The 24,421-nt window shown below is 47.1% G+C and overlaps 1 protein-coding gene across 2 annotated transcripts in view; it reads right to left on the bottom strand.

The window, feature by feature from the left end:
• Positions 1–2,026: 2,026 nt before the first annotated feature.
• The window catches only part of Loxhd1 (lipoxygenase homology domains 1), a 149,426-nt gene continuing 127,031 nt past the window's right edge, over positions 2,027–24,421 (bottom strand). The window contains exons 37-40 of one of the 2 annotated variants that reach the window (XM_032885677.1): positions 20,310–20,480; positions 14,985–15,117; positions 13,840–13,998; positions 2,027–2,889 (exon numbers count right to left, since the gene is read on the bottom strand). In XM_032885677.1, the coding sequence (XP_032741568.1) occupies positions 2,409–2,889; positions 13,840–13,998; positions 14,985–15,117; positions 20,310–20,480 (944 nt within the window). In that variant the 3' untranslated portion in view covers positions 2,027–2,408. The remainder of the gene's footprint in view (positions 2,890–13,839; positions 13,999–14,984; positions 15,118–20,309; positions 20,481–24,421) is intronic. The other variant, XM_032885679.1, reaches the window with a different exon arrangement.

The following is a 24,421-nucleotide window of genomic DNA, read 5'->3' on the forward strand; positions in this document are numbered from 1 at the left end:
TTGCCAGACCTTCCTGCCTGTTGCCAGGCTCCCCATCATGATGGTCACGGACTCACTCGCTGAAACTGTAAACCCAATGAACACTTTCTTTTGCAGGTTGCCTTTGTCACAGTGCTTTAGCACAGTGACAGAAACGTGACTAAGAAAAGTCACTAAAATATCTGTGTAGATGATCAATAAATGAATAATTCTAGGCTGAAGCAGGGCTTCTGGTGTTCACCTTTCCCAACCCCAGCAATCCACAGGAGTTCCCTGAGACAAAGTTTTTGACACGGGATTTCCCTGAACAATCTTTTCTTTCATACACTCAAGAGGAAAGTTCACAGAAACTATCAGCGGATACAAAATATGCATACCCCAAGTACAACTTGTGATCTGAGATTAATGAACTTAGGAATTCAATTAACGGAGAGATATGTTGCAAGAAGACTAGACAATAGGCCTTTGGAGAAACGACCCAGACTGGCTAGGAAGGGTTCATTTGGAATGGCTGAAGGGTCAAGAACAGCTTGCTTGCTCTTGAAAAAATCATAGCTAGAAGTGATGAAATTGGACATCCACAAGTCTCAGCAGAAAGTAGTGAAATTAATTCATATATATGAAATTAATTCATATGTATATATATTCATTTACCCTTTGAACAGCACATCTAACCACCTATCCATCTACTCATAATCGACCAATCTATCCAACCATTTATCTCTCCATCCACCCACTCACTCATCTATCCATCCATCCATCCATCCATCCATCCATCCATCCATCCTTCTTTCATTCCTTCCTTCCCTCTCCTCTATCTCCCCTCCATTTACTTACACACACACACACACACACACACACACACACACACACATTTATTCACTCACATATCCTTCCTTCCTTTCTTCCTTCCTTATACTAGTCTTCCAGTACCAAATATGTACACACACTACACCCTGGGATTTGTGATAAGTCCTAGGATTACAAAGTTGATCTAGACCTGACCCTTCTTGATGACTCATGGTCCAATAGAGAGGCACCTTCCCTCCCACATAGCATTCGTGGGTGTGGGCACAACATGAGGCCTCCCAGATCTATCTTGAGGGAGGGATAACAGGAAGATTTTGTGGTGGTGAACTTTGAACCTTGAACTGAGACACTTGGAATGTGAAACACCAGGTCTGGTGAAATGGAGGGGTGGATGGGTATGAGGGAGACGTCTAGCAGAGAGGAGAGCCTAGAGAAGGCACAGGAAGGATGACAGATTGTGAAGCATTGATGGAGAGCAGCAGACAGGGCTTGGAGCTGTAACTGACTTTCCCAAGCCAGAGGTGGTCCACATCTCAGGAACCGGGGGTATGGGTGGGTGGGAGAGGTAGGAGGGAGCTTGTGGATAAAAGTACACCCAAATCATCAGACACATCAATAGGTTAGTGGAGAGTTTTCGGTAATGGTTTCGTTAGATCCTGACAGGTTTTCTAAGGAATGCAAAGCAAGCAGGGCAGGTTGAAGACGGCAAGAAACCTGCATGATACCTGGTGGAGCCAGGCTTGCTCTATCCCAAGAGCAGCCAACATTTATGAAATACATCAGGACCAGAGTGAAAGCATGAGACCCCTCCTCCCCTAGAGACAGTAGATGCCACATTCCACAGTGACACCGTCACTGAGCACTTGTCAGAGGGATGTGGCAGAGAAGTGGTGTGGACTCCGAGCTGAGGATCCTCTCCACATTGTGATGGGGGAGGAGGGGCTGAGAGGAGAGAGCAGAATAGGCAGAGAGACAGACATATAGATGGAGTGTTGGGTAAGTGAGGCAAGGTGTCAGGATCTGACAGCCTCCACTCTCTTGATCTCTGTAAAGTGGTAGAAGGAATTGTCCACTTTTCACGGGGTCAAGGTCTCCCAACACTTCCTCCTGATGTTTTTCTGCATTTGACCCTGGGTTTGTTGGAACTGGTGGAGAAACATACATGTTTTAGCACATAGGTGCTCAGATGAGTTCTCTGTGGGGCGTGGTCCATAATAATTTAATTAGCCCATCTTTTTTTGGAAAAAAGGTGTTAATTAGTTTTTGCTTAAAATATACTGTCTTGATAACTTCTCCTTCTCCACTTGTCTCCCCTGAGTGAAGCCCCAATTTTTTATCCACACCCTGCGGCAAGTCCCAACCTGGCACCGCTGTTATTACGAGGAAAGAAAATTAAAAAAAAATAATTTGTACAGTTGTGGATTGTGACATGTGGTGAATATAATTCTTGTATGTCCGAGAGAGGGAGACAGTAGAGCCCAGGATTTCACATTCACTTGCAAGGAGCAGCCTCTGACGGATATGAGACCCCAGGTCCACTGCCCTAGTCCCCACCCGGGAGGGCTGAAAAGATGGATGTTGAATGCAAGGTGGAGGGTATAAGGTGAAGTCAGGGCACCTCAGACGGATGGGAAGAGCTCTCGCCAGGTAAGCCCATCGCCCCGAGACTTGTCTAGCCATCTGCCACAGGAGAAGATGGTGGCCACTCCAGTACTAGTATTGGTGACCTCCACCTTCTCCACCAGCCAGCCCGAGTAGTAACCACTGCTGTCATGTTCCAGCCGAACCTTGCGCAGCTCTCCCAGCTCTAATGTCTCCAGAAAGAAGCGGTCTGTACTGCCCCTCTCGAAGAGGTTGCGCATTTTCTGTTTCAGTTCGCGCTTGCCCGTGTCCCCGTTAGCGCCAAAGATGGTCACGAAGACGTTGGCATCAGTACCCGCCCCTGGTTCGTAGCCCGTCGTCACGATGACCTCGTACTTGACTGGCACCAGGCTCTGGATCTTACTGGCGAAGCTCTCTGTCGTTTTAGTGACCTCGAATACCTTGAAGTACTTCCTCTTCCTCTTGAGGGGGATGAGGCAGTCACAGTTAAAGAAGTACCTGACAGGGGATAAAGAGCAGACAGGAGTCAGCTTTGGAGAAACGAGTAGACGGTCCCATAACCTCCAGTCCTCATTTTGTCCGAGATACCGGGGCCGGATGCCCCATTCTTCCAGTCGCACCTTGTTTCTTCTAATTCCTTTCTAATTCTTCACACTCCACTTGAAACCCGTAACTCAAACCTGTCGGTCCTATTATTCAAATGTACCTAGAACCGGCCTGTCTGTTCCTCTAGCCCTGGTATCTACCCGTATGCTCCACGCTGGTCCAAATCGCCATCCTCTTCTACCTGGAGAATACCGGGACCAGCTAACTGGCCTCTGCTTCTTGCTTCCTAGGTTTGGCGTACACAATTGCTATGGTTTCTTCCTAATTGCTAATGGTTGTACCATGCTGTCTTCTAGCCCCGCTTACACTCTCATCAGCTCTGGTTTCCCAGCACAAGATGGAGCCCATTTTCTTTCCTCCATGGAGGGGGAGAGGGATGTACGAGGTCCCACCTTTTCTGAGCATATACGGTGAACCATTGCTGGGGCGGGGAAGGGTGCACGATGCTAATAAGGTCCTATTCCTCCTTGAGAATTTATAGGCAGTTAATGGTTCAGAAGGGGGACGGTCTTGTGAAGCCCCGCCCCTCTCTGAGAATAGTTAGGCTATCCGTTCCCAGAGGAGAAACATTTTCTCCAGTTATTCAGCGCCTTATAACTTTCCTCTGCTCCACTAAGTAAGCCCAATTAAACCCACTGGCTCGCTAGCCTAGACAAGGGTGGAATTATTTCTTTGTTCTGCTGTTGGTTTCCTCTCTGGGGTGAATAACTGTTTGCTCATCTCCCCAGAACAAGTTCCCACAACACTAATAATTTAGCAGAGTTTGAAATAAGCAGTCCTGGCGCTAATGACTTCAGGAACGCAGTGCTGGAAAAGGGGGGCCCGGAGGTGAGTATGCGGGGGATGGGCGGACAGCGGCCATTCTAAGGGGCTTCTACAGAAGCAGCTTTGGAAGATCCCTGCTGGGTCTAGAGCAAAGCTCCCCATGTGCACACTGGGAACCCACAGCAAGTGTCCCGGGACTAGACTGAAACAAAGTTGGCAGACTACCTCTATATCAGATAGGAAGAAACGGTGATTCAAAATCACAAAATGCTCTGCACAGGGGAAATTTAATCTGAGTCAGAGTCCCCACTGGACAGAATGAGGACCAGCACTTGCCCTTCACCCTGCAGTAGCCTGCCCAAGGGAGGACCTGCACCCAGTGTGCCTACAGAAGAGCTTCCCAAAGGAAGGATTTATGCTGGTATTCTATGGCTGTGAGAACATACATGGCAGGCCCAGCACCCATGCCAAGCATCTGTCTAAGTGAGAGCCCTGTAGCAATACCACATACATGCCCTAGGCACATCAGAACATACACAGAGGCAGGTCCCGTGTCTGTGACCCACCCCTGAAATAACTTGCACCAAGTCAATGCCCTTCCTCCATGAATACTCCAGGGAGTCCTCACATAGGCAGAGTCAGCATCAGGTCCTGTAAGGCATTGGTTGCACAGATTGTTGTGGGATTAGGCGTCTCCTTGCCTCAGTTTCCCAAGTGTGTGTATGTGCATTCATGCACACGGAGGCACACATTTGTAGAGGCTATAGTCAGCCTTAGATGCAATTTTTCAGGTGCTACCTACCTGAGTGGGGTCTCTTTTGAATTAGAGTCTCTCAGAGATATCACCAGGTTGGCTGGCCTTTGAACCTCAGGGATCTGGCTGTGTCTGCTTCCCAGCACTGGGATTGCAAGTGTGTGATATCATGCCAGGCTTTCCCTGAGAACTGAGCTCAGGGCCTTATGCTTGCATGACAAGCACTTACTGACAGCCATCTCCCAGCCCGACTGCATTCCTTACCACCTTTAAAGCCTACGTTCACTCGGAGCTGCCATATCTTCTTCCTTTGGCCTTCTGTTCTATGTGCCTTTCTCTCTTGTGCTCTCTCTGTTGCTCTAACGCTAATCTCTGGCCTTACTCTGCTTCTTTACTTCCCTCCCTACCTGAAGTAACTAATATCGTAGGACACGACGATCTATCTGTTTCTTATTTCCCTCAGATTATTTACACTGAAGGGTGATCACTTTTATTTAGCTACTACTATGTTTTCATAAGTCTATGTGTTGTTTATAGTGACTGACGAAAAGAGGATTCCACTCTTGGGGCAAAGCTGGAGAGCAAGCACACAGATGAGGGGTTCAGCCACACACCTGGTCAGTGAGGATAACTGACACATTGATCCTTCCATAACTTACAGATACCTAGATATTCAAAATACTGAGACTGAATAAACATGCATGGTTAAAAGTATGATTAGAAGCATCCAACTTACAGCCTAATGCACAAAACCTGATGCAGAAACACAAGAAACAACAACAACAACAGCAATGACAACAACAGCAACAACAATAACAGCAGCAACAACAACAGCAACAGCAGCAATGACAACAAGAACAGCAGCAGCAACAGCAACAACAACAACAGCAGCAGCAACAGCAACAACAGCAACAACAACAACAGCAGCAGCAACAACAGCAGCAACAACAACAACAGCAACAACAACAATAACAACAACAACAGCAACAACAACAAAAGAAACAACAACAGCAACAACAGCAACAACAACAAAAGAAACAACAACAGCAACAACAACAATGACAACAACAGCAGCAACAACAGCAGCAACAACAACAGCAACAACAACAATGACAACAATAGCAGCAACAACAACAAAAGAAACAACAGCAACAACAATAGCAGCAGCAACAACAACAGCAATAACAACAACAACAACAACAATAACAATGACAACGACAACAACAGCAGCAGCAGCAACAACAATGACAACAACAGCAACAACAGCAACAACGACAACGAAAATCAAACCATGCAGCCCCTGGAAATCACCAGTTCCACTATCATGGACTAGAGAGAGAGTGGGTGAGATGTAATCTGAGGAAATAATTAAAAATGATTATAAGAATGTTGCACTGAATTGAAGAAGACATGGAGAAATCTCAGAATAATCATAGAGAGAACACAAAACAAACTAATGAGTAAAACAAAGACAGTGACAAAGTATGTCAACAGAGGGAAGGACTATAACATTTTTCAAAAGAATGGACATGCAAAGTTCAATAAGGAAAATGCCCAGCGGAAAGCCTCCCTGATGGAATAAATTAAGTGGAAGACAGAATATCGGGGCTCGAAGACAAAGCAGAAATATGGAAACATTCAGAGAATTACAAAGACTAAACAGTAAGAAGTCACAACGGAACACTCGAGGCCTGTGTAATGCCATAAGAGACGCAAACATAGCAGATGGAGAAGTTCAAACTAAAGGCATAGAAACCATGTTCAGTAAAACCACAGCAGGAAGCATCTCAAACTTAGAGTAAGTGGTGACCAACTTGACACAAGAGACATGGAGAATCCCAGACACATGGGACCGGAAAAGAAATTCCACATATCATACTCTAAACCAAACATTGAGACTACAGAGATGACATTGAAAGTGGCAGGGATGAAGGACCAAGTAACACACAAAGGTAACTCCGTCAGCGTAACAGCAGACTTCTCAACGGAAACTCTAAGACCCAGGAGGGCATGGAACAGTATATCTGGCCCTGAAAGGCAGCTACTGACCTGGTCACTCTACTTGGCAAAAACCACCCTCCATAGTTCAATGAGAAAGAAGAACTTTACATGAGAGAATAAAAAAAAAAATGTCATGAGCACCAAACCAGAACTGCAGAGAGTATTTGAAGGAATCGATCTCCTTTGTGAAAGAAATAAACGCAGGATCACAGGGAAGAACAAATTGCACTCAAATAGCAAACATTTGATTAAATAAGGAAAAGGGAAGCACCAAATGTGGCAAAATAACAAAGCGACAGTCAGCACGAAGCTCTCGGCAATAACTGTGAACGTATGGTCCTCTAATTAAAAGGCACAGACTAGTAGGCTGGATTAAAAATGGGGCCCACCTATATGTCTCTTCATCTCCTATAAGAAACCTATTTCACTGAGGGAAAAATGAGAACAGCTTTAAAGATGGGACGGATGTGAAGGAACAGAAAACGATGTTCCACACAAATGGGGTTGGACAGCAAGCAGGCGCAGGAATACCAATATCTGACAGAACAGGTGTCAAATCAAAGTTGATTGGAAGGAATAAAGAGGGTCACGTCACACAGCTGAGGGGTCAGTCCACTAAGAGGCTACTGTAACTGCAAACTATGTGCACTGAGTATTGACACATAAGTATAAATGGAAAGGCCCAGATTTTACCCCTACCCAATAACAGTGCCCCACTCTCACTGATAAACAGGTCACGTGACAAACAAAACCGAATTAACAAAGCACTGCAAGAAACGTCACGGCTGAATGCCGCCGCAGATCAAACAGACTTAACAGACACCCTCAGAATGTCCCACCCAGGCATTGCAGAATACACACTTTTCTCAGAAACCCATGCACCTTTCTTCCCTAGAATAGAGGCCATTTGAGGACACTAAAGAAGATCTTTAAGAATACAAGAAAACTGAAGCAATTTCTTGCATCCTATCTTTTAAAAATTTTTGAGATTATAATTTAATTACAACACTTCCTGCTTTCCTTTGCTTACTCCAAACAATACCATATACCCTTCCCATGCTCTCCTCCATTTTGTCTTATGTTATTGCAAGTCAGCACCAGGAGAAATGATGGAGCATCACTCATGGGGACTGAACAACACACCACTGAGTGATAAATGGATCAGTGAGGGAATCAAGAGGGTCTTTTAAAACTTCCAGAATCAAATGAAAATAAAAATACAATATACTAGAACCTATGGAGTGTGACCTAGAACCTGTGGAGTGTGACCTAGGACCCATGGAGTGTGAACTAGAACCCGTGGAGTGTGAGCTAGAACCCGTGGAGTGTGAGCTAGAACCCGTGGAGTGTGAGCTAGAACCCGTGGAGTGTGAGCTAGAACCCGTGGAGTGTGAGCTAGAACCCGTGGAGTGTGAGTGAACCTGCATGATGAAATCAGTGCTGGGATATCCATAATTATAAACACTTATGTTCAAAAACATTAGAGAGGTCTCAAATACAAAGCTTTAGGATGCACCTTTAAGGCCTGGGGGAAACCAGAGCAAGTTGGACCCAAGTTGGTCTGTAGAAAGAAGTAATAAAATAAAGGTAGAAATGAATGAAATGAAGACCAAAAGAATAACGCAAAGAATCAGCGGAATAAGGAGTTGGTTTTTCCAGAAGAGAAACAAGATCGATGAACCTGTAGCCAAACTAAACAGCCAGAAGAGAAGACCCAAGTCAGTAAAATTAGAAATGAAAAGGGAGACATTACTACAATAGCAGGGAAATTCAGAAGATCATTGAGGTGCACTTTGAAAACGTCTGTTTGGGCTTGTAAGATAGCTGGGTTGTAAGGGTCGCCCACAAGCCTGACAACCCGAGTTCAGCGTCTGAAACTCACATGGTGCAAGGGAAGAGACAACTTCCACAAGTTGTCCTTCAACATTCAACCAGAGAGAGAGAGAGAGAGAGAGAGAGAGAGAGAGAGAGAGAGAGAGAGAAGAATGGGGAGGGAGAGAAGGAGGGAGGGGGAGAGGGAGGGGGAGAGAGAAGGAGGGAGGGAGAGGGAGAAGGAGGGAGAGGAGAGAGAGAGAGAGAGAGAGAGAGAGAGAGGGAGGGGGAGAGAGAGAGAGAGGGGGGGAGAGAGAGAGAAGGGAAAGAGAGAGGGAGAAAGGGAGAGGGAAAGGGAGAGGGAGAGAGAGAGAAAGGGAGAGGGAAAGGGAGAGGGAGAGGGAGAGAGAGAGAGAGAGGAGAGAGAGAGGAGAGAGGGAGGGAGGGAGGAGAGAGAGAGAGAGAGAGAGAGAGAGAGAGAGGGAGAGGGGGAGGGAGAGGGAGAGAGAGAGACAGAGGGAGAGAGACAGAGAGGAGGGAGACAGAGAGACAGAGACAGAGACAGAGAGAGACAGAGAGAGACAGAGAGAGACAGAATATGTGTAAAAATGAAATCACAGATGTAAACACGCTGAGACTGTAGCATAAATGTGAAGGTTCCCAAACCCAGTCCCAGATGGACTCACTGGTAAATTCCACCAGACACATCAAGAAGAACAAGGATAGGGGTTGGGGATTTAGCTCAGTGGTAGAGCGCTTGCCTAGGAAGCACAAGGCCCGGGTTCGGTCCCCAGCTTCGAAAAAAAGAACCAAAAAAAAAGAAGAACAAGGATAGGTGTTCCTCGGTGTGGTCCGTGAGCCAGAAAGGAAAGGAATATTACTAGCTGATTTTAAGATTGTAGAACTACATTGAAATTAAATAAGGACACAGATATAAGGGCACACACACACACACACACACACACACACACACACACACACACACACCCCAATCTCCCCTGATGAACATAGGCAAACTACTTATAAACTGTATTCAATCATATATAAAAAAAATCATGCAATGACAGCCTGGGCTTGATTCTAGGGAGGTAAAGATAGTTCAACCTCAGAAATCAATAAATGTAACACATTACCTTCTAGATTCACAGACAGAAACCATACCATCATCTCCATGATTGCAGAGAAGATTTTCTGACAAAATCCAGAATCCCTTCGTAATAAAATCCCGGAAGAAACTAAGACTAGAACAATATCACAATATAACAGGGATCATCTATGACAAACTTATATTTAACGTTGCATTAAATGGGAGGAAAGTCAAGGCATTCCCACTAAAGTCAGGAATGAGATGAGAGTACCAGTTTCTCTGTGCCTACTCCTTATAGTTCCTCAGGTCTCAGCTGGAGCACCCAGACAGGAGAAAGAAACAAAAGGGGCACAGACACACATGAAAGGAAGAAACAACACTGAAGACCCTGGTGGAGCATTCACAATTGATAAACGCTGTCAGCAAAGGAACACAATAAAAGGGAATCAGTGAAGGCCTCCATGACAGCTTTAAAAGACCGAGGTGAAGGCCACGGGAGACAGAAAGACCTCCTGTGCTCACGGAACAGCAGAATTAGTTTAGTGAAAATGGGTAGAGATCCATTGCAGTTCCCATCAAATCCCAATGACATTCTTCACTAAAACAGGTAACGAAATCTCCAAACGGATACAGAATCATACAGAAGGCCCTGGGTTGCACAAAGTCATCCAGACCCATGCAGACAATGCTTGGGGGATGCTCGCTCAGAACCACTTTTAAGCTATAGTTGGAAGCCATACTCACAAAAGAGCACGGTACCCACAGAAAAACAGAGCAGTGGAAAGATTTAAGGACCCAGATTTAAAGCCACAACTGTAGACTCTTTCTTTCTTTCTTCCTTCCTTCCTTCCTTCCTTCCTTCCTTCCTTTCTTTCTTTCGTTCTTCCTTCCCTCCCTCCCTCCTTTCTTTCCTTTCTTCCTCTTTCTTTCTTTCTTTCTTTCTTTCTTTCTTTCTTTCTTTCTTTCTTTCTTTCTTTCTTTCTTTCTTTCTTTCTTTCTTTCTACCAAGATACCAAATATCACACATTGAAAAACAGGCAGCCTTTTCAGAAAATTATGCTAGGGAAACTGCCTATTACTTATGTGTAGGAGAATGATGTTAAATTCTCTCATCTAACCCTATACATAATCATCTCAAATGGATGAAACCTTAATGGGAGACCTAAAACTCTAACGCTGTTAGGGACAGTAGGAGAAGGCTTTCAAGACATAAGCAAAGTCAGGGACTTTCTCAAAAGGAAAAACTCAGGAACAGGTACCAGGAATTGGCCAATGAAGATCACATGGGCTCAGAGGTGTACAGCACGCCCATTCCCCGGGTTCAATGCCAGCACCCACGTGGTGGCTCACAACCATGTGTTGTTCCAGTTCCAGGTGATCTGACACTCTCCTTTGTGGACAACAGGCACACATGCAATACATACACACAGCCTAAACACTCATGCATATACAATAAAGTAAATAAGTCTAAAAGCAACACTGTGAGAATCTGTATAGGACTCCTGACAAAACTAAAACCAGATATTGTTCCTTCTGGGTGTAAGTCAGCGCTCCACGGCCCTGTTCACAGCACCACTACTCACGGTGGGCACCTTATGAACTCAGCCCAGGTACCCGTCCACATAAACTGATTAAAGAAGGTATGCATAGTCAGCCACAAAGGAAAATAAAACTGTCATTTTCTGGAAAATAAATGCAGCTAGAAGTCACCATGTTAGGAATATCGGCCAAAGTACAAACTACAAATATCTCATTTTCCTTCATTTAGAGATCCTAGGGTTTTTTTTTTTTAAATAGACACACAAAGTCTGTTATGTATGTATATGATGTGAGAACAGGAGGATGATGGGAAGGCAGAGACTAACGAAGGACACAGGGAGAGGGGAAGAGAGCAGAGATGCTAAAAGTTCATGCTATACTTCAAAGACATCGACTTTACAAAGCCTAATACATGTGCTGTGCACAGCTGTGAATAAAGAATTAAAGATGTTCTTACAGATGCTCAGTGACTTCGTGTGTATGTGCTTGGGTTGGGTAAGCATCTGCCACGGCATAGATGTGGAAGTCAGAGGATGACCTGTGAGAGTCAGCTCTCTCTCTCTACCATGTGTGCCTCAGGCATCAAACTAAGGTTAGCAGGCTTGGTGGCCAGTGCTGCTTACCTCCCGAGTCAATTGCCAATAAAGACATTTTAATTAGAAAGAAAAGAAGAAAGAAAATTTGGAGGAAAAATAACAAAGGTGCCTCACAGAAAGTTTTTGTTCTGTTTTGTGATCTCTCCTCCTCAGATTTATCACTTGGTGTACTTGAATTTCAGTTTATTTTTTTTACATACTAGAATATCTTCAAAGGAACTGTATAGTCATCGTTCACTTTGAAGTTATTTTAAAACATGTTTTTGCATAGGTTCAGTAATATCTATAGTTGGATGTAAATGCAAAAGTTGTATGTTCACATGCATGGATTTCCAAGTGTGGTCTCTGTCTTTCTGTTTGGCTGTGACTCTTTCTCTCTGGTTCCTCCTGCAGCACCCCACCTTACCTCAGATAACCCACATAACAGCCGGGGGTGCAGCCTGCTAGACTTCCTCCCTTCTCTCCTCTGACAGACCCACGTACACACAGACATATGGCGACGTCAGTGTTCTCTTTTCTGCACAGCACCATAGTACGAAATGTGTTTTCCTGCATCTTGGTTTCCTCACTTCATAATACTTCCTGGGAGTTCCTCCAAGTCATCTGGTTCACATTTAGATCATTATTTTAAATGGCTGAAAAGAATCCCTCAGTACGGATACAGGGACAAGTTTACTAATAGACAGAGCTAGAAACACAGCCCATGATGTGGGACTCAAAGCCAGTGGCATCAAGGATAAGACTAAAGGTGAAAATCATGAACCAAAACGAAATGAGCTGACTTGAAACCCAGGCACAGCATAGCCACCCTTCTGTGAACGCTGCAACCATAAGGGATCAGAAAAGTGTAGGGGAGAACGAGGGTCTCAAAACGCTCACAGTGCCTCTCTGATGGGTAGGACCCCAGGAAAATTTTGCTGTCTCTTACCCACTTTGTGGTCTTATTTGAATTTTGTAGTGATTATCTATTGGAGTAAACTGTTTTGATAAAACAATACATGTTTTCTGTTTTTAAAAAATAGATAAAAGCTTCTCTGTGTCGTTTCACTGGAACCTTGAGGGTATTAATGAGGAGCAAGAACACAGAGAAACCTGGGGATGCCGCTCAGTGATAGAACGCTTATGCAGAACACACATGGCCCTAGGTTCTGTTCCCCCATAGAAAGAGCACACTAGTTGCATACACATATACATTCATAATATATACAGAGAGAGAGAGAGAGAGAGAGAGAGAGAGAGAAAGAGAGAGAGAGAAAGTGAGAGAGATCAAGAGAGAGGGACAGAGACAGAGAGAGCGAGAGCAAGAGAGAGAAGGAGAGAGTGAGAGAGAGACAGAGACAGAGAGAGAGAAAAGGAGAGCAAGAGAGCAACAGTGAGAGAGAGCAAGAAAGAGAGCGAGAGAGTGAGCGAGAAAGGGAGAGAGCAAGAGAGTGAGAGTGAGAGAAAGCAAGAGAGCGAGAGAGTGAGAGAGCGACAGCGAGAGAGAGAGCAAGAGAGAGCGAGAGAGAGAACGAAGAGAGAGAGAGAACAAAGAGAGAGAGAGAGAGAGAGAGAGAGAGAGAGAGAGAGAGAGAGGTGTTATCCTACAGAGAAGGATAATGCATTCCTGAGATGTTGTAGGTTATGAAATAAAAAACCTAGTGCCAGGTGTGGGACACTTCCCTTCACGATTGGTCAGTAAGGACCTGTGGGCTCCCAAGCAAAATAAACCCATTGTTCTTCTTTAGTCACTGGAGGGAGGGAAGGAAGGAAGGAAGGAAGGAAGGAAGGAAGGAAGGAAGGAAGGCAGGCAGGCAGGCAGGCAGGCAAGGAAAGGCTCCACTATCCACTGCGAGCCTTTCTTGCTGTTCTTATAAGGGAATCTCCTTGGATTGAAAAGCAGGAGACACCCAAGGTCACCCACTCCAATCCCGTCTCTGCTGGGAGACATGGAGTTCAGATGACTCTAGCACGGTGCTTCTCAACCTGTGGGCTGCGACCCTTTTGGGGCGATTGAGTGGATTTTTCACAGGGGCCACCTAGGACCGTTGGAAAACACAGGCATTAACACTACAATCCATAACAGTAGCAGAGTTTAAGTCCTGAGGTGGAAACAAAAATAGTTTTACGGTTGGAGGTCACCACAACACGAGGTATCTATAAGGTACCTAACAGCTGCTTCTTCCTGTCCTGACTTCTAGGCTTACACTCATGACTAGGGCCACCTTGGCCTCGAAGGACACACACTGTCTTCTCACACATGCTTGGTTGAAGTTCCCACTGCACCCCGGGCTCGGCTCTATACATACACGTTGCCATACTCCATCTCGGTGATGGTGATGGTCTTGACATGCCAGACTAGCTCTCTCTTGGGGATGAACCGGTCCTCCCTGGCCAGGTGGCCCACACAGAGGGAGGCGATGTCACCCAAGAAGATGCTGTCGAACTCAAAGGTGTCTGTGGTCCCCCTACGGGAAACAAAGGTGTGATCAATGAACAACCCATGCCGTTGATGCAGCTCATATTTAGTGAACGCCTACAGTATTCCAGAGTGGTGTGGAGGGCAGGATTTGGTGTCAGCCTAGCAACCCTTGAGGCATTCAGGATAGTTTTAAATCAAGACAGTGACAGTAAAAAGCCCTGCTGGTAACCTCCTCTCAGTATGTGAATGCCAATGTCACCAAGCAGGTTAGAACTTGGAAGAAGGCTGGGTTTGGTGCTGCAGAGGAGGAAAAGGAAGAACCTTCTAATAAAGACCCATTTTTGAAAAAAAAATCTTACAATGGGAATAGTCAGGTATTGGGAATCTACTTGGATGGAATTTGAACCCAGGAGGGCACACCAACAGGAAGGCAGGGCATGGGCAGTCTCTGGTGGTCTGTCGGTACCAGTCTGTGAGACTCAGACTCTGTCCTCATGGAAGGAGCGTTGGGATAAAAGATTGTGGTAAACAGAACGGGATATTCCACCAAGTCTGCGTGTTGAAACTTAAGCCCATGGGATGGAGTTTGGAGTCCGGTCTTTGGACGGTGGTTAAGCAGTGAATAGAATCTTACGAAGCTCCCTAGGGAGCTCCTGCACTCTTCTGCTACATGAGAACACAGTGAGAGGACCCCGTCTGTGAACTGGGAGGCAAGTGTCGCCAGGCACTAAATCTGCCAGCAGCCTCCAGAACATGGGAGAGATTTTGGTTGTCCCTAAGCTACTATTTCATATGGCAGCTTGAATGGGCTAAGAGATCTTGTAGCTCTGGTAGACAAACGTTCTGGTAGAATGGAGACAAAGTGGACACAGCCAGAGGCCTCCCAGAACAAAGAGGGAGAAAGTTCTGGGTTGGGATGTGGGATAATACTTCCAAGGGAATCACATAGTAGGTACTCATTTGTAGACCTCTCAGTGAGGGTCTCTGGCTTGCCCTCCCCACCCCCATTCCATTGAGTATCCTTCTTCTTACTTCCGAAAGGCCCGCTGTCTGGAAGAATTTTCCACAAGGAATTCCTTGGATCTGTTCTTCCTGCCTTCCAAGATGAGCCAGACGTTCTCTCTGGTTTCGCCTCCGTTGCCTGTTTCTATGACAATCTCGTAGGCTGCAGGGAGGAGGTGGGAGAGGGTCAGCAGCAGGAAGCAGCCACCTGCCACCAGCCATTCCCTCCCTCAGGGACTTTTTCTCTGGTCTTAGGCCGCAGTCTAGGAGTCAGGTTAGCCTTGCTAAGACCCAGGCACTGTGAGTGGAGCTGGTGACTCTGGGACAGCAACCTCTTTGCTGGCAGACACAGGAATGTAGCAGCCATACAGGAGGAATCAGAAGGTAGTGATAAGTTCTCAAAGGATGTTAGGGTCTGGTTCTCACAGCTGGATGAGCCGCCAGACTGAAAAGCCACATAGAAACCACGTGCCCAGAAGATGAGGCAAGAGAGGCAGGCCTGCGTACAGAAGGCACAACGCAAAGACCGAGCAGGCTAAGGGCGCCAGGGAGCCTTGAACTTGCTCCAGCACACGGTCCCACTCCATCACCATCAGCCTCACAGTGAGTCCCCGCCTCTCTCTCCCCTTCATCTAAGTGGGGCCAAGTATCAGGAATAGCAGACCGGTGACTAGAACTCACAGCCCCAGACATCTAGCCCAGCACTGACCATGCATAAGACAGAATGCAATACCAAAGGGCCAGGCTGTGTCTGGACAGGAACAGAGCTGCCTTCATGCCCTTGGCTGCTCAGCTCCCAGCACTTGCTCTCCTTCTCTCTCCAGCCTCTGATATCCTGCTTCCTGCTTGGAGCTCTGTCACGTCCACCTGAGCATGTCCCTCTCTCCTCACCTCTGTTTGCTTATGTCCATAGCATCTTAGGGATGCTGGGCCAGTGCCCTAATTAGAGTGGTGGCCTGGCCCCTTGTCACACTTCCCGTCCGTCTGCCCTGCCCTGGCTACTTCCTCTCGCTCTCCCCATCTTCAAACACTCTATATAATCTCATTCAGTCATCATTGTCTGTTGTACCTCCTCCCCTTTCCTAAGTGAGCACAGGCTCCACAAAGGTAGGGCGTGTTCATTCCTGAATTCCAAACTGCCAAAGGGCAGTGCCATGGCGAGCCCTCAGCGAATATATATATATATATATATATATGTATATATATATATATTACATACATATATATATATTAATTTATTTTTATCTTATGTTTACTCATGTTTATGTGCAGTGCCTGAGGAGGATGCTAGAAGAGGATGCCAGACCCTGTAGTTACAGACGGGTGTGAGCCACTACGTGGATGCTGGAATTGGAACCTGGACCTTCTGTGGGAGTGGCACATACCCTTAGCCATTGAGCTATGTCTTTAAGCCCCTTCCCCACCCATGTCAGCAAACAGTCACTAAAGGAAGGAATAGCTAAGTGGACTGTACTGGCTGGTTCTGTGTGCCAACTTGACACAAGCTGGAGTTGTCACAGAGAAAGGAGCCTCCCTTGAGGAAATGCCTCCATGAGACCCAGCTGTAAGGCATTTTCTCAATTAGTGATCAATGGAGAGGGCCCAGCCCATTGTGGGTGGTGCCATCCCTGGTCTGGTGGTCTTGGGTTCTATAAGAAACCAAGCTGAGCAAGCCAGGGGAAGCAAGCCAGTAAGTAACATCCCTCCATGGACTCTGCATCAGCTCCTGCTTCATGCCCTGCTTGAGTTCCAGTCCTGACTTCCTTTGGTGATGAACAGCAATGTGGAAGTGTAAGCTGAATAAACCCTTTCCTCCCCAACTTGCTTCTTGGTCCTGATGTTTTGTGTAGGAATAGGAAGCCTGACTAAGACATGAACCAATCACAGGGAACCTCTTGAGGAAGGCAGGCCTGAGTCTGTTGTTGGAATGCAGTTGTGATAGAATGAGCAGGGGCTGGAGGGCGATTCTCAGGCAGAGGGAAGGGCACAGAGGATGCATGACATCATCCGGCTCAGGGATGGAGCCAACACTCAGGGGTGCACATTAAATGCTTGTCTGAGACGGTCTGTGTACATTTAGAATAACAGACGGACAGTCTTGAGACACGTATGACACAAGCACATGACAGCCATGGAAGAACAACAGGGAGGACAGTGTGCTTCTGGTTGGCACCAAACATTTTACTGCCCCCCACCCCCCAGAGTTCTCTATCACAGAACTGAGAGCTTCCCCCCTGCCCCCCGGGATGTGTTCTTTATCCTTCCTTAGAGGCTACTCAGCAGTAAGGATTCATGTTGGTACGGCCAGCAGTCCTCTTCCTGGGATTCAGGGAAAACTAAAGTAAGTTAACATTCTGGGAAAATTGAGCTGACACCAACACCATTGGCACCTCTGGGGACAGCAAATTTGCAGCCGGGGCTACCTCAGGTTTCCAAGCTCCTCCAGGCAATGTATTTCCTGCATCCAGCAAAGATATGGTTTTCAGGTCCGTGCTACCAAGAGTCCTAAGTCTGTTCCTAGAAGCTTCTGTTTGACCCCGTTGGGACCATCAGTGTGAGGATGTATTCTACCACCTGGTGGAGCAGTGAGTGTTCCGTCCCTGGGGACTGGCCAGCAGAGGGACATCCTGGAGCTAGAAACAGTGCAGACCCATGGACAAAACAAACGCACTTAAAGGGTGCAAGGAGGAGCAGAAAGGAAAACGAAGGGCTGGGAAGGAAAAGGTACCCGCCAGCGGAGAGGTGTTCATGTGCACATCTGCACACATCGGCATGCGATCTTACTGTGTAAGCCAGACTCTGGAAAAGCTGCCATCCAATGCCTGAAGGCTCAGACATGAGGACTAAGCATGAAGACTGCTGTTGGAGTCAGCGGCAGAGGTGGACGCTTGCAAGATGGCTGGAGCGCCTTCTAAGAGGGCTTCAGAGAATTGGAGGTGAAGCCTGGAAACAGGATGCTGGCTGATATGTAGGGACAACTGATAGATCTGCAGTGCCAGCCAGGTCCAATACAAAAAGGGCATCCTAGAGCTGGCAGTGGGCCTTGCATAGCCTTTCTGGATTTTTGCCCCAGAGGTGTAAACTGCACCCTGCTTTCTCCTTAGGGTAGATGCGGGGCTTCCAGGGCGTAACGAGGATGTGGTATTGAATGCTTTTACTCGTATGAGCATTTGTCCAAGACTGAGGGGTTGTTTACACTCCTAGACTGAGGACCCCAAAAGACCCAGGGTCACCAGAAGGAAAACACCAGGGTATGGAGATGACTTCTGAAGTCAGAGAGTAAGGCATGGCACTCATGACCGCTCATGCCTTTTGTCTCGACATTAAATAAAGGCAGCTGAGAGTTGGAATCAGGCTCTGTGCATGACATCTCCAGGACCAGCTGCCACCTGGGAACAAAGGTATGGCTACATGTTGGTCCCCATGTGAGCGTCCCAGCTGGCTCCATGCTGCTTCCTATATGCTCATGGGTCCAGGCCTTCTCTTGGCTCCCTGCTCACCCTTCCTATTTGGATCCCATCCTCAGCGATTTGGCTGTTTGGAAATTGAGACGGAGACTTGGCAGTGGAGATGAGACAGACTGGCTACTCCTCTCCTAAACTCCAATAGCCTGAGAGTCTCTACTGCTCACCTCGGTTGTGTGTGAGGAGCTTAAGCGCTTCCCTCTGACTACATCATAAGGCTCTCTGTGAAGAGAGCACAGGTTCTTTTCAGGGAGCATCAACTCACTGAGCCCGCAGGTCAGTAGGATTGCAGAGGGTGACACACGCGAGTGACACTACCCTGAATCCGTGCAGGTCACAAAGCAAGGCACGTCGCTCACTATACCCAAAATAAACTGGGCGCCCCATAACTCCCTAGAAAGTGCAATTCCAGAAGCAGAGAACACATTCTCTAATAAGGCCAGGCATCCTCTGGCCTACAGAAAATTCAACAAGTAAGTGCTCCGTTTCCGTTTAAATGTGCTCCCGGGAACACTGCTCACCATCTCTCAAGACAGCTCATTTAACCACTGCGCCATTTGGATGGCCTGGCAGGGGCAGGAGGGAGCCTTTCAAGTCGAGATGCACACTTCTCTCTCACAGTGCACAGTGGTCATCCAAGGAGCTGCCAGGCAGGGCGCAGTTCCCAGGTGCCCTTGCATCTGCTACAGCCACGATACTAATTCTCCCCAAACGAAATGCAGGTTAACTGCCGAGATCACAGGGGAGGGGGTGCGTCTAGCTTCCTTTTCGTGAGGAATGTGGAAGTCACAGCTTAGAGACGGCAGAGACACAAGTGGAGAGAGCTTGGGCCCCCTGAAATCTCACTATGGAAAACACCCCACCTGCCTCCCACACCAGACTACACACTGTGGGAAGCAAGAAACTGTGGTGCTAAGATGCTGAGGGGTGTGTGTGTGCGTGCGTGCGTGTGCGTGCGTGTGTGTGTGTGCGTGTGTGTGTGTATATGTGTGTGTGCGTGTGTGTGTGTACTGTGTGTATGTGTGTGTGCATGTGTAGTGTGTGTGTGTGTTTGTGTGTATATGTGTGCGTGTGTGTGTTGGTGTGTGTGTACGTGTGTGTGTGTAGTGGTGCGTGCGTGTGTATATGTGTGTGTGTGTGTATGTGTGTGTTCATGTTTAGTGTGTGTGTGTGTATGTGTGTGTGTGTGTGTGTGTGTGTGTGTGTGTGTGTGTGTGTGTGTGTGTGTGTGTGTATGTGTGTGTATGTGTGTGTTTGTGTGTGTGTATGTGTGTATATGTGTGTGTGTGTGTGTGTGTGTGTGTGTGTGTGTGTGTGTGTGTGCCTCAATAACTAAGGTTGAAAAATCCTTTCTTCAGTCAGGCTCTGCCTTCTGAGTTTTCCTCTAATTCCCTGGGCCCAGATGCTGGCCAGGGTACTAAAGAAATATCTTCTGAACGTTGGCGGTCCTTCACCTCAGGAACTCCTCACGCATCCCTTCTCTATCCTCTGTGGGAGACAGTAGCTGGCGGGACCCCTGCTCTCCTTGATTTCTGTTTCTAGAATCTGTGTGTTGGCCTCCTTCCTCCCAGGCAAAGGGTGGAACAGTCCGTGACATAAAAGTAGCTTGAGAGATCTTCACAGTTGCCTTGCCCTGCTTGGCGGGCCCTTGGGTTGGGGCAAGCTTGTCCCCAGTGGGTTTCCCTTCATGAGTATTGGTGATCCAAGGCTATGAGTACCTCGGCAGTTCTACAAATTCCCTGTAGGGGGTTTACAGAGAAATCTCACCTGCAGCCACAGGGAGCCGTCCATCTTTCCCAGTCCATACCCAACCTCCTGAGCCTGCCCTTCCTCAACTAGAAGCCAGCCCCGGTGTCACAGTGCCTGGGTTCCACACTGTCCCCCTACGTACTGGTCTCTTCCAGCTCATCGCGGATCTCGTTGTTGGCACACGCGAAGTCTCGGAGCGTTTGTCTGTCACCCTCACTCTTAGACAGCCAGCAGTCACACTGGAAGCGGAAGGTCTCGTCACGGGAATTGTCCTTCACGTCAATGTAGCTCAGATGCCATCCAGGAAATATCCCTGTGGAAGAGAGTGCTTAGATTGGAAAGCGACCCCTCTCCGTGTCGAGACCTCTCTTCCTCCACCCACATCTGTGTGACCCTGGACACATTTCTTGTCCTCTCTGTGGTCCTTTCAATCAGAGCCTAATTGAAAAAGGGGGTTTCTCAACCCCAGCTATGAAGGCAGGCCCCCTCTCAGCACATCGGCACCTCACAGTTTCTTTGTTGGTCCTGTTGATGGAGTGACCGGTTGTGTTAGGTGGCTTTAAGGACTCCTCCAATTTGAGGAACGCAGGGCATTTTGCAAAATGCATGGATTTCTCATGCATAAGATTTTAGCTGTGAGCTCCAAGATACTACACTACTTTCCTCTTGCAAACTTTCCCGGTAGGAATCACCCAACAGTGACCAGAGGCTTATTACTGCCATCAGGTTCATGGAGTTTTCCTTAGCTGAAGGACAGCTTCTGTTGCTCCCTGAGCTGTGTTCAGCGAGCTCTTGTCAACAATCCGTCACCATCAGTTCAGGTGTCACCTCCACCAGGAAGCCGTCCCTGGTGCTCCCTGCTACTCCGGAGGCTGATTCAGGAATGAACTCCCAGATTCCCCGAATTTCCAGTTTCAAGATTCCAGCTTCGTGCTGCTGTCATTTACATGCGTGAGGGCACGGCGAGTCTTGGCATACCGAGTTTGTTTCCCTAGGGCTCAGCCGTGTAACTGGCAGGCCACTGTTGCTCAGCGGATGCCGAGTGAACAGATACGTTGGTGTCGGGGGTTCTTGGGTGAACTGTTCAGCAGTCATGAAGGGCCCAGAAGCTGCCATTTCTCGGGATTTGCTCCTGAATTTGGCACATCCTGGGCTGATCACATGCACAGCTCTGCTCCGTTGTAACTAGCAGGGCTTTTCTCAGAAGTGTCCCTGCCACAGCAGGGCTGGCAATGCGGGTTTGCTGTGACAGCTGCGTGTGACTTACACTGCTTCCATCACGAAAACTCCTTGAGAGTGTGGAGCATCATGAGTTCCTCAGAGAGAGTGGCCCCAGTGCTCTGGTAGGCTAGATGGTAATGTTTGCTATTCGTAACCTATCTGTGAGGCAGCCTCACAAGCAGCACACAGTGGGTCCTCACAAGCAGCACACAGTGGGCTTCACAAGCAGCACACAGTGGGCCTTACAAGCAGCACACAGTGGGCCTCACAAGCAGCACACAGTGGGTCCTCACAAGCAGCACACAGTAGGCCTCACAAGCAGCACACAGTGGGCCCTCACAAGCAGCACAAAGTGGGCCCTCACAAGAAGCACACAGTGGGCCCTCACAAGCAGCACACAGTGGGCCTCACAAGCAGCACACAGTGGGGCCTCACAAGAAGCACACAGTGGGCTTCACTCACACCGCCCCCCCCCTCAGGACACCTTGGGGCTCCAGAGGCAGTTCCACTGTCTCAACAAGGCCTTTCTCTCAGATCAGACCAAAACAACACCTCTAGAGATCCTGCCTCAGCTCCCAAGGGTACGTAAAAGTGTTATAGATTCTGGGGTGCTGATGCCAAGTGCATGGTTGGGATACATATGCTGGCATTACCCTCAACTTTAAAAAAATATTGCTTGAGCATTTCATACACAAATATAAAGTGCTTTTAACAAGCCCATCCCCATCCCTGCTCTAACGTTTCCTCTTCACACTCTGCAACACATCTCCCTCACCTTCATGGTCTTTTTTAAACCCATTGTGCCTTACTCAGGGTTTCTATTCCTACACAAAACATCATGACCAAGAAGCAAGTTGGGGAGGAAAGGGTTTATTCAGCTTACACTTCCACATTGCTGTTCATCACCAAAGGAAGTCAGGACTGGAACTCAAGCAGGGCAGGAAGCAGGAGCTGATGCAGAGGCCATGGAGGGATGTTACTTACTGGCTTGCTTCCCCTGGCTTGCTCAGCCTGTTTTCTGATAGAACCCAAGACCACCAGCCCAGGGATGGCACCACCCACAATGGGCTGGACCCTCCTTCCCTTGATCACTAATTGAGAAAATGTCTTATAGTTGGGTCTCATGGAGGCATTTCCTCAAGGGAGGCTCCTTTCTCTGTGATAACTCCAGCTTGTGTTAAGTTGACACAGAACCAGCCAGTACATACTGAGTACGCTTAGTGCTGCCATTTTGCAAATGAGTGTGGGTTCATGCACTGGACCACAGGTAGCCTGATCAGGGGCTGAATGTGAAGCTAACAGAGTCTCTCTCCCCTTAGCACCCACTAATAATGAATAGCCCTGGAGATGCTAATCCCCTCTCAGTCCACACTGGGGTCTTAGTTGGCTTGCTCCCGTACAGATCTTATGCATGAAACCACAGCCAGTGTGAGTTTGTATGGTTAATACCCCTGTCATATACATGAGATACCATTTCACAGAAGTCTTCTATTGCCTCTGGCTCTGACAATCTCCCTTCTCCACCTTCTATGGCAATCCTTAGGCCTTGGAGGTGGTGGTGTGGCCTAGCTGTCACATTAATTTTGAGGACCCTGCATTTTCTATGCACTTTGACTGGTTTTTAGTTCATGAATGAATCAACATGTCCTGCAAAAGATGCTTATGAAGGTTAAGAGGTATACTGATCTACTGGTATAAAGGCAAACATTTAGGGGGCAATTTAATATGTCCAATAAGCTAAATTTGCCCCTAGGAACTATAACCTGCCCAGCCATGGGTTTCTGGCCCAGTATCACAGTTCTGTCTTGTGGAGTAGGTCTTAAATCTCAGCACAAGGCCATTGGTTTTCCTCACACACTTGTGTCACTATTGTAGCAATGGGCATATCATGCCAGGAAAGCCATTGTTCTATTTCACAGCTGGGTAAGATGAATGTGGGTTTTGCTCTCCCGACATAGCATCTTCTGGTATGATGAAAACCAGCCATCAGGTAAGAAAGCTTCAGGCTGGTACTAGCTTGTTTTCTCTGAGCCTTATATGTCTTGGTGTCTTCAAAGTAGGTCTTAGCATCAAATTAGCAATGGCAATAGTTTGTACTGTTTTGGGGGTTTATGGGACCTCCCACTGACAAGGAATTTGAATGGAAGTAACACACCCCTGGTATTTGTCTTTTGCTTCATAGCCTACGACATTTGGAAAGGCGTTGCTCCCCTGTGTGAGGTAACTCCATTTAGACTCCTTTTTATATGTTGTGTATTTGTTTTAAGGATCTTCTACGACTGTTGGTTTCCCTAAGGCCTTTTCAAAGGTCTTTGGTATTGGCTGTATTTCTTGGGTTTTGTGAAATCAGATCTTCGCTGAAGGAGCAAACAGTGGGAGGGTAAAACACTCCATTGTCTGAACTGACGAGGCCCAGGCTCTAGATGCCGATGCTGTCTCATTGCTGGGGTTTCTGGGAAAGTGCTCTGTCTGTAGGACGTCCTCAGGTGTTAATAGTTGTGTTCAGTCTCCAGTTATTCTATCGCTTGATCCGAAATCACTCTGTTTTCACATTATTGTATATTGTTATATTATTTGGCCTGTCTCTGACAATAAGGTGAAAATCCCGAGATCAAGAGACTGGCCTTACCTAGGTATATTAATAATAATAATAATAATAATAATGTATTAAATGTAAATTATAATAATTTTAAAATAAAAAGAAACGATGATGATGATGATGATGATGATGATGATGATGATGATGATGATTATGTGCCTGAGTCCACACCAAACATGAAGAGGAAAGAATGAGAAATCAGTGTTGGTGTGGTTTTAGAAGAGGAATTTAGAGCCTCACCTAGGAGGAGTGGTCTGTCCCAGCACTATTGATTCGTATATTCCAAATGACCTAGATTCACTTTCAGTAAAAGGTCTAGCTACTCTAAACTGCCTGGAGTCCCAGCATCCCAGATAGGAGGTGACAGGCTGAATGAGAGAGAGGCTAACATCAGCTTGGCTTCCTTATGTTACTTACTGCCCACTGGTCTAATG

This window comes from Rattus rattus, chromosome 15 (assembly GCF_011064425.1).
Source record: "Rattus rattus isolate New Zealand chromosome 15, Rrattus_CSIRO_v1, whole genome shotgun sequence".
In the NCBI taxonomy this organism is placed as follows: domain Eukaryota; kingdom Metazoa; phylum Chordata; class Mammalia; order Rodentia; family Muridae; genus Rattus; species Rattus rattus.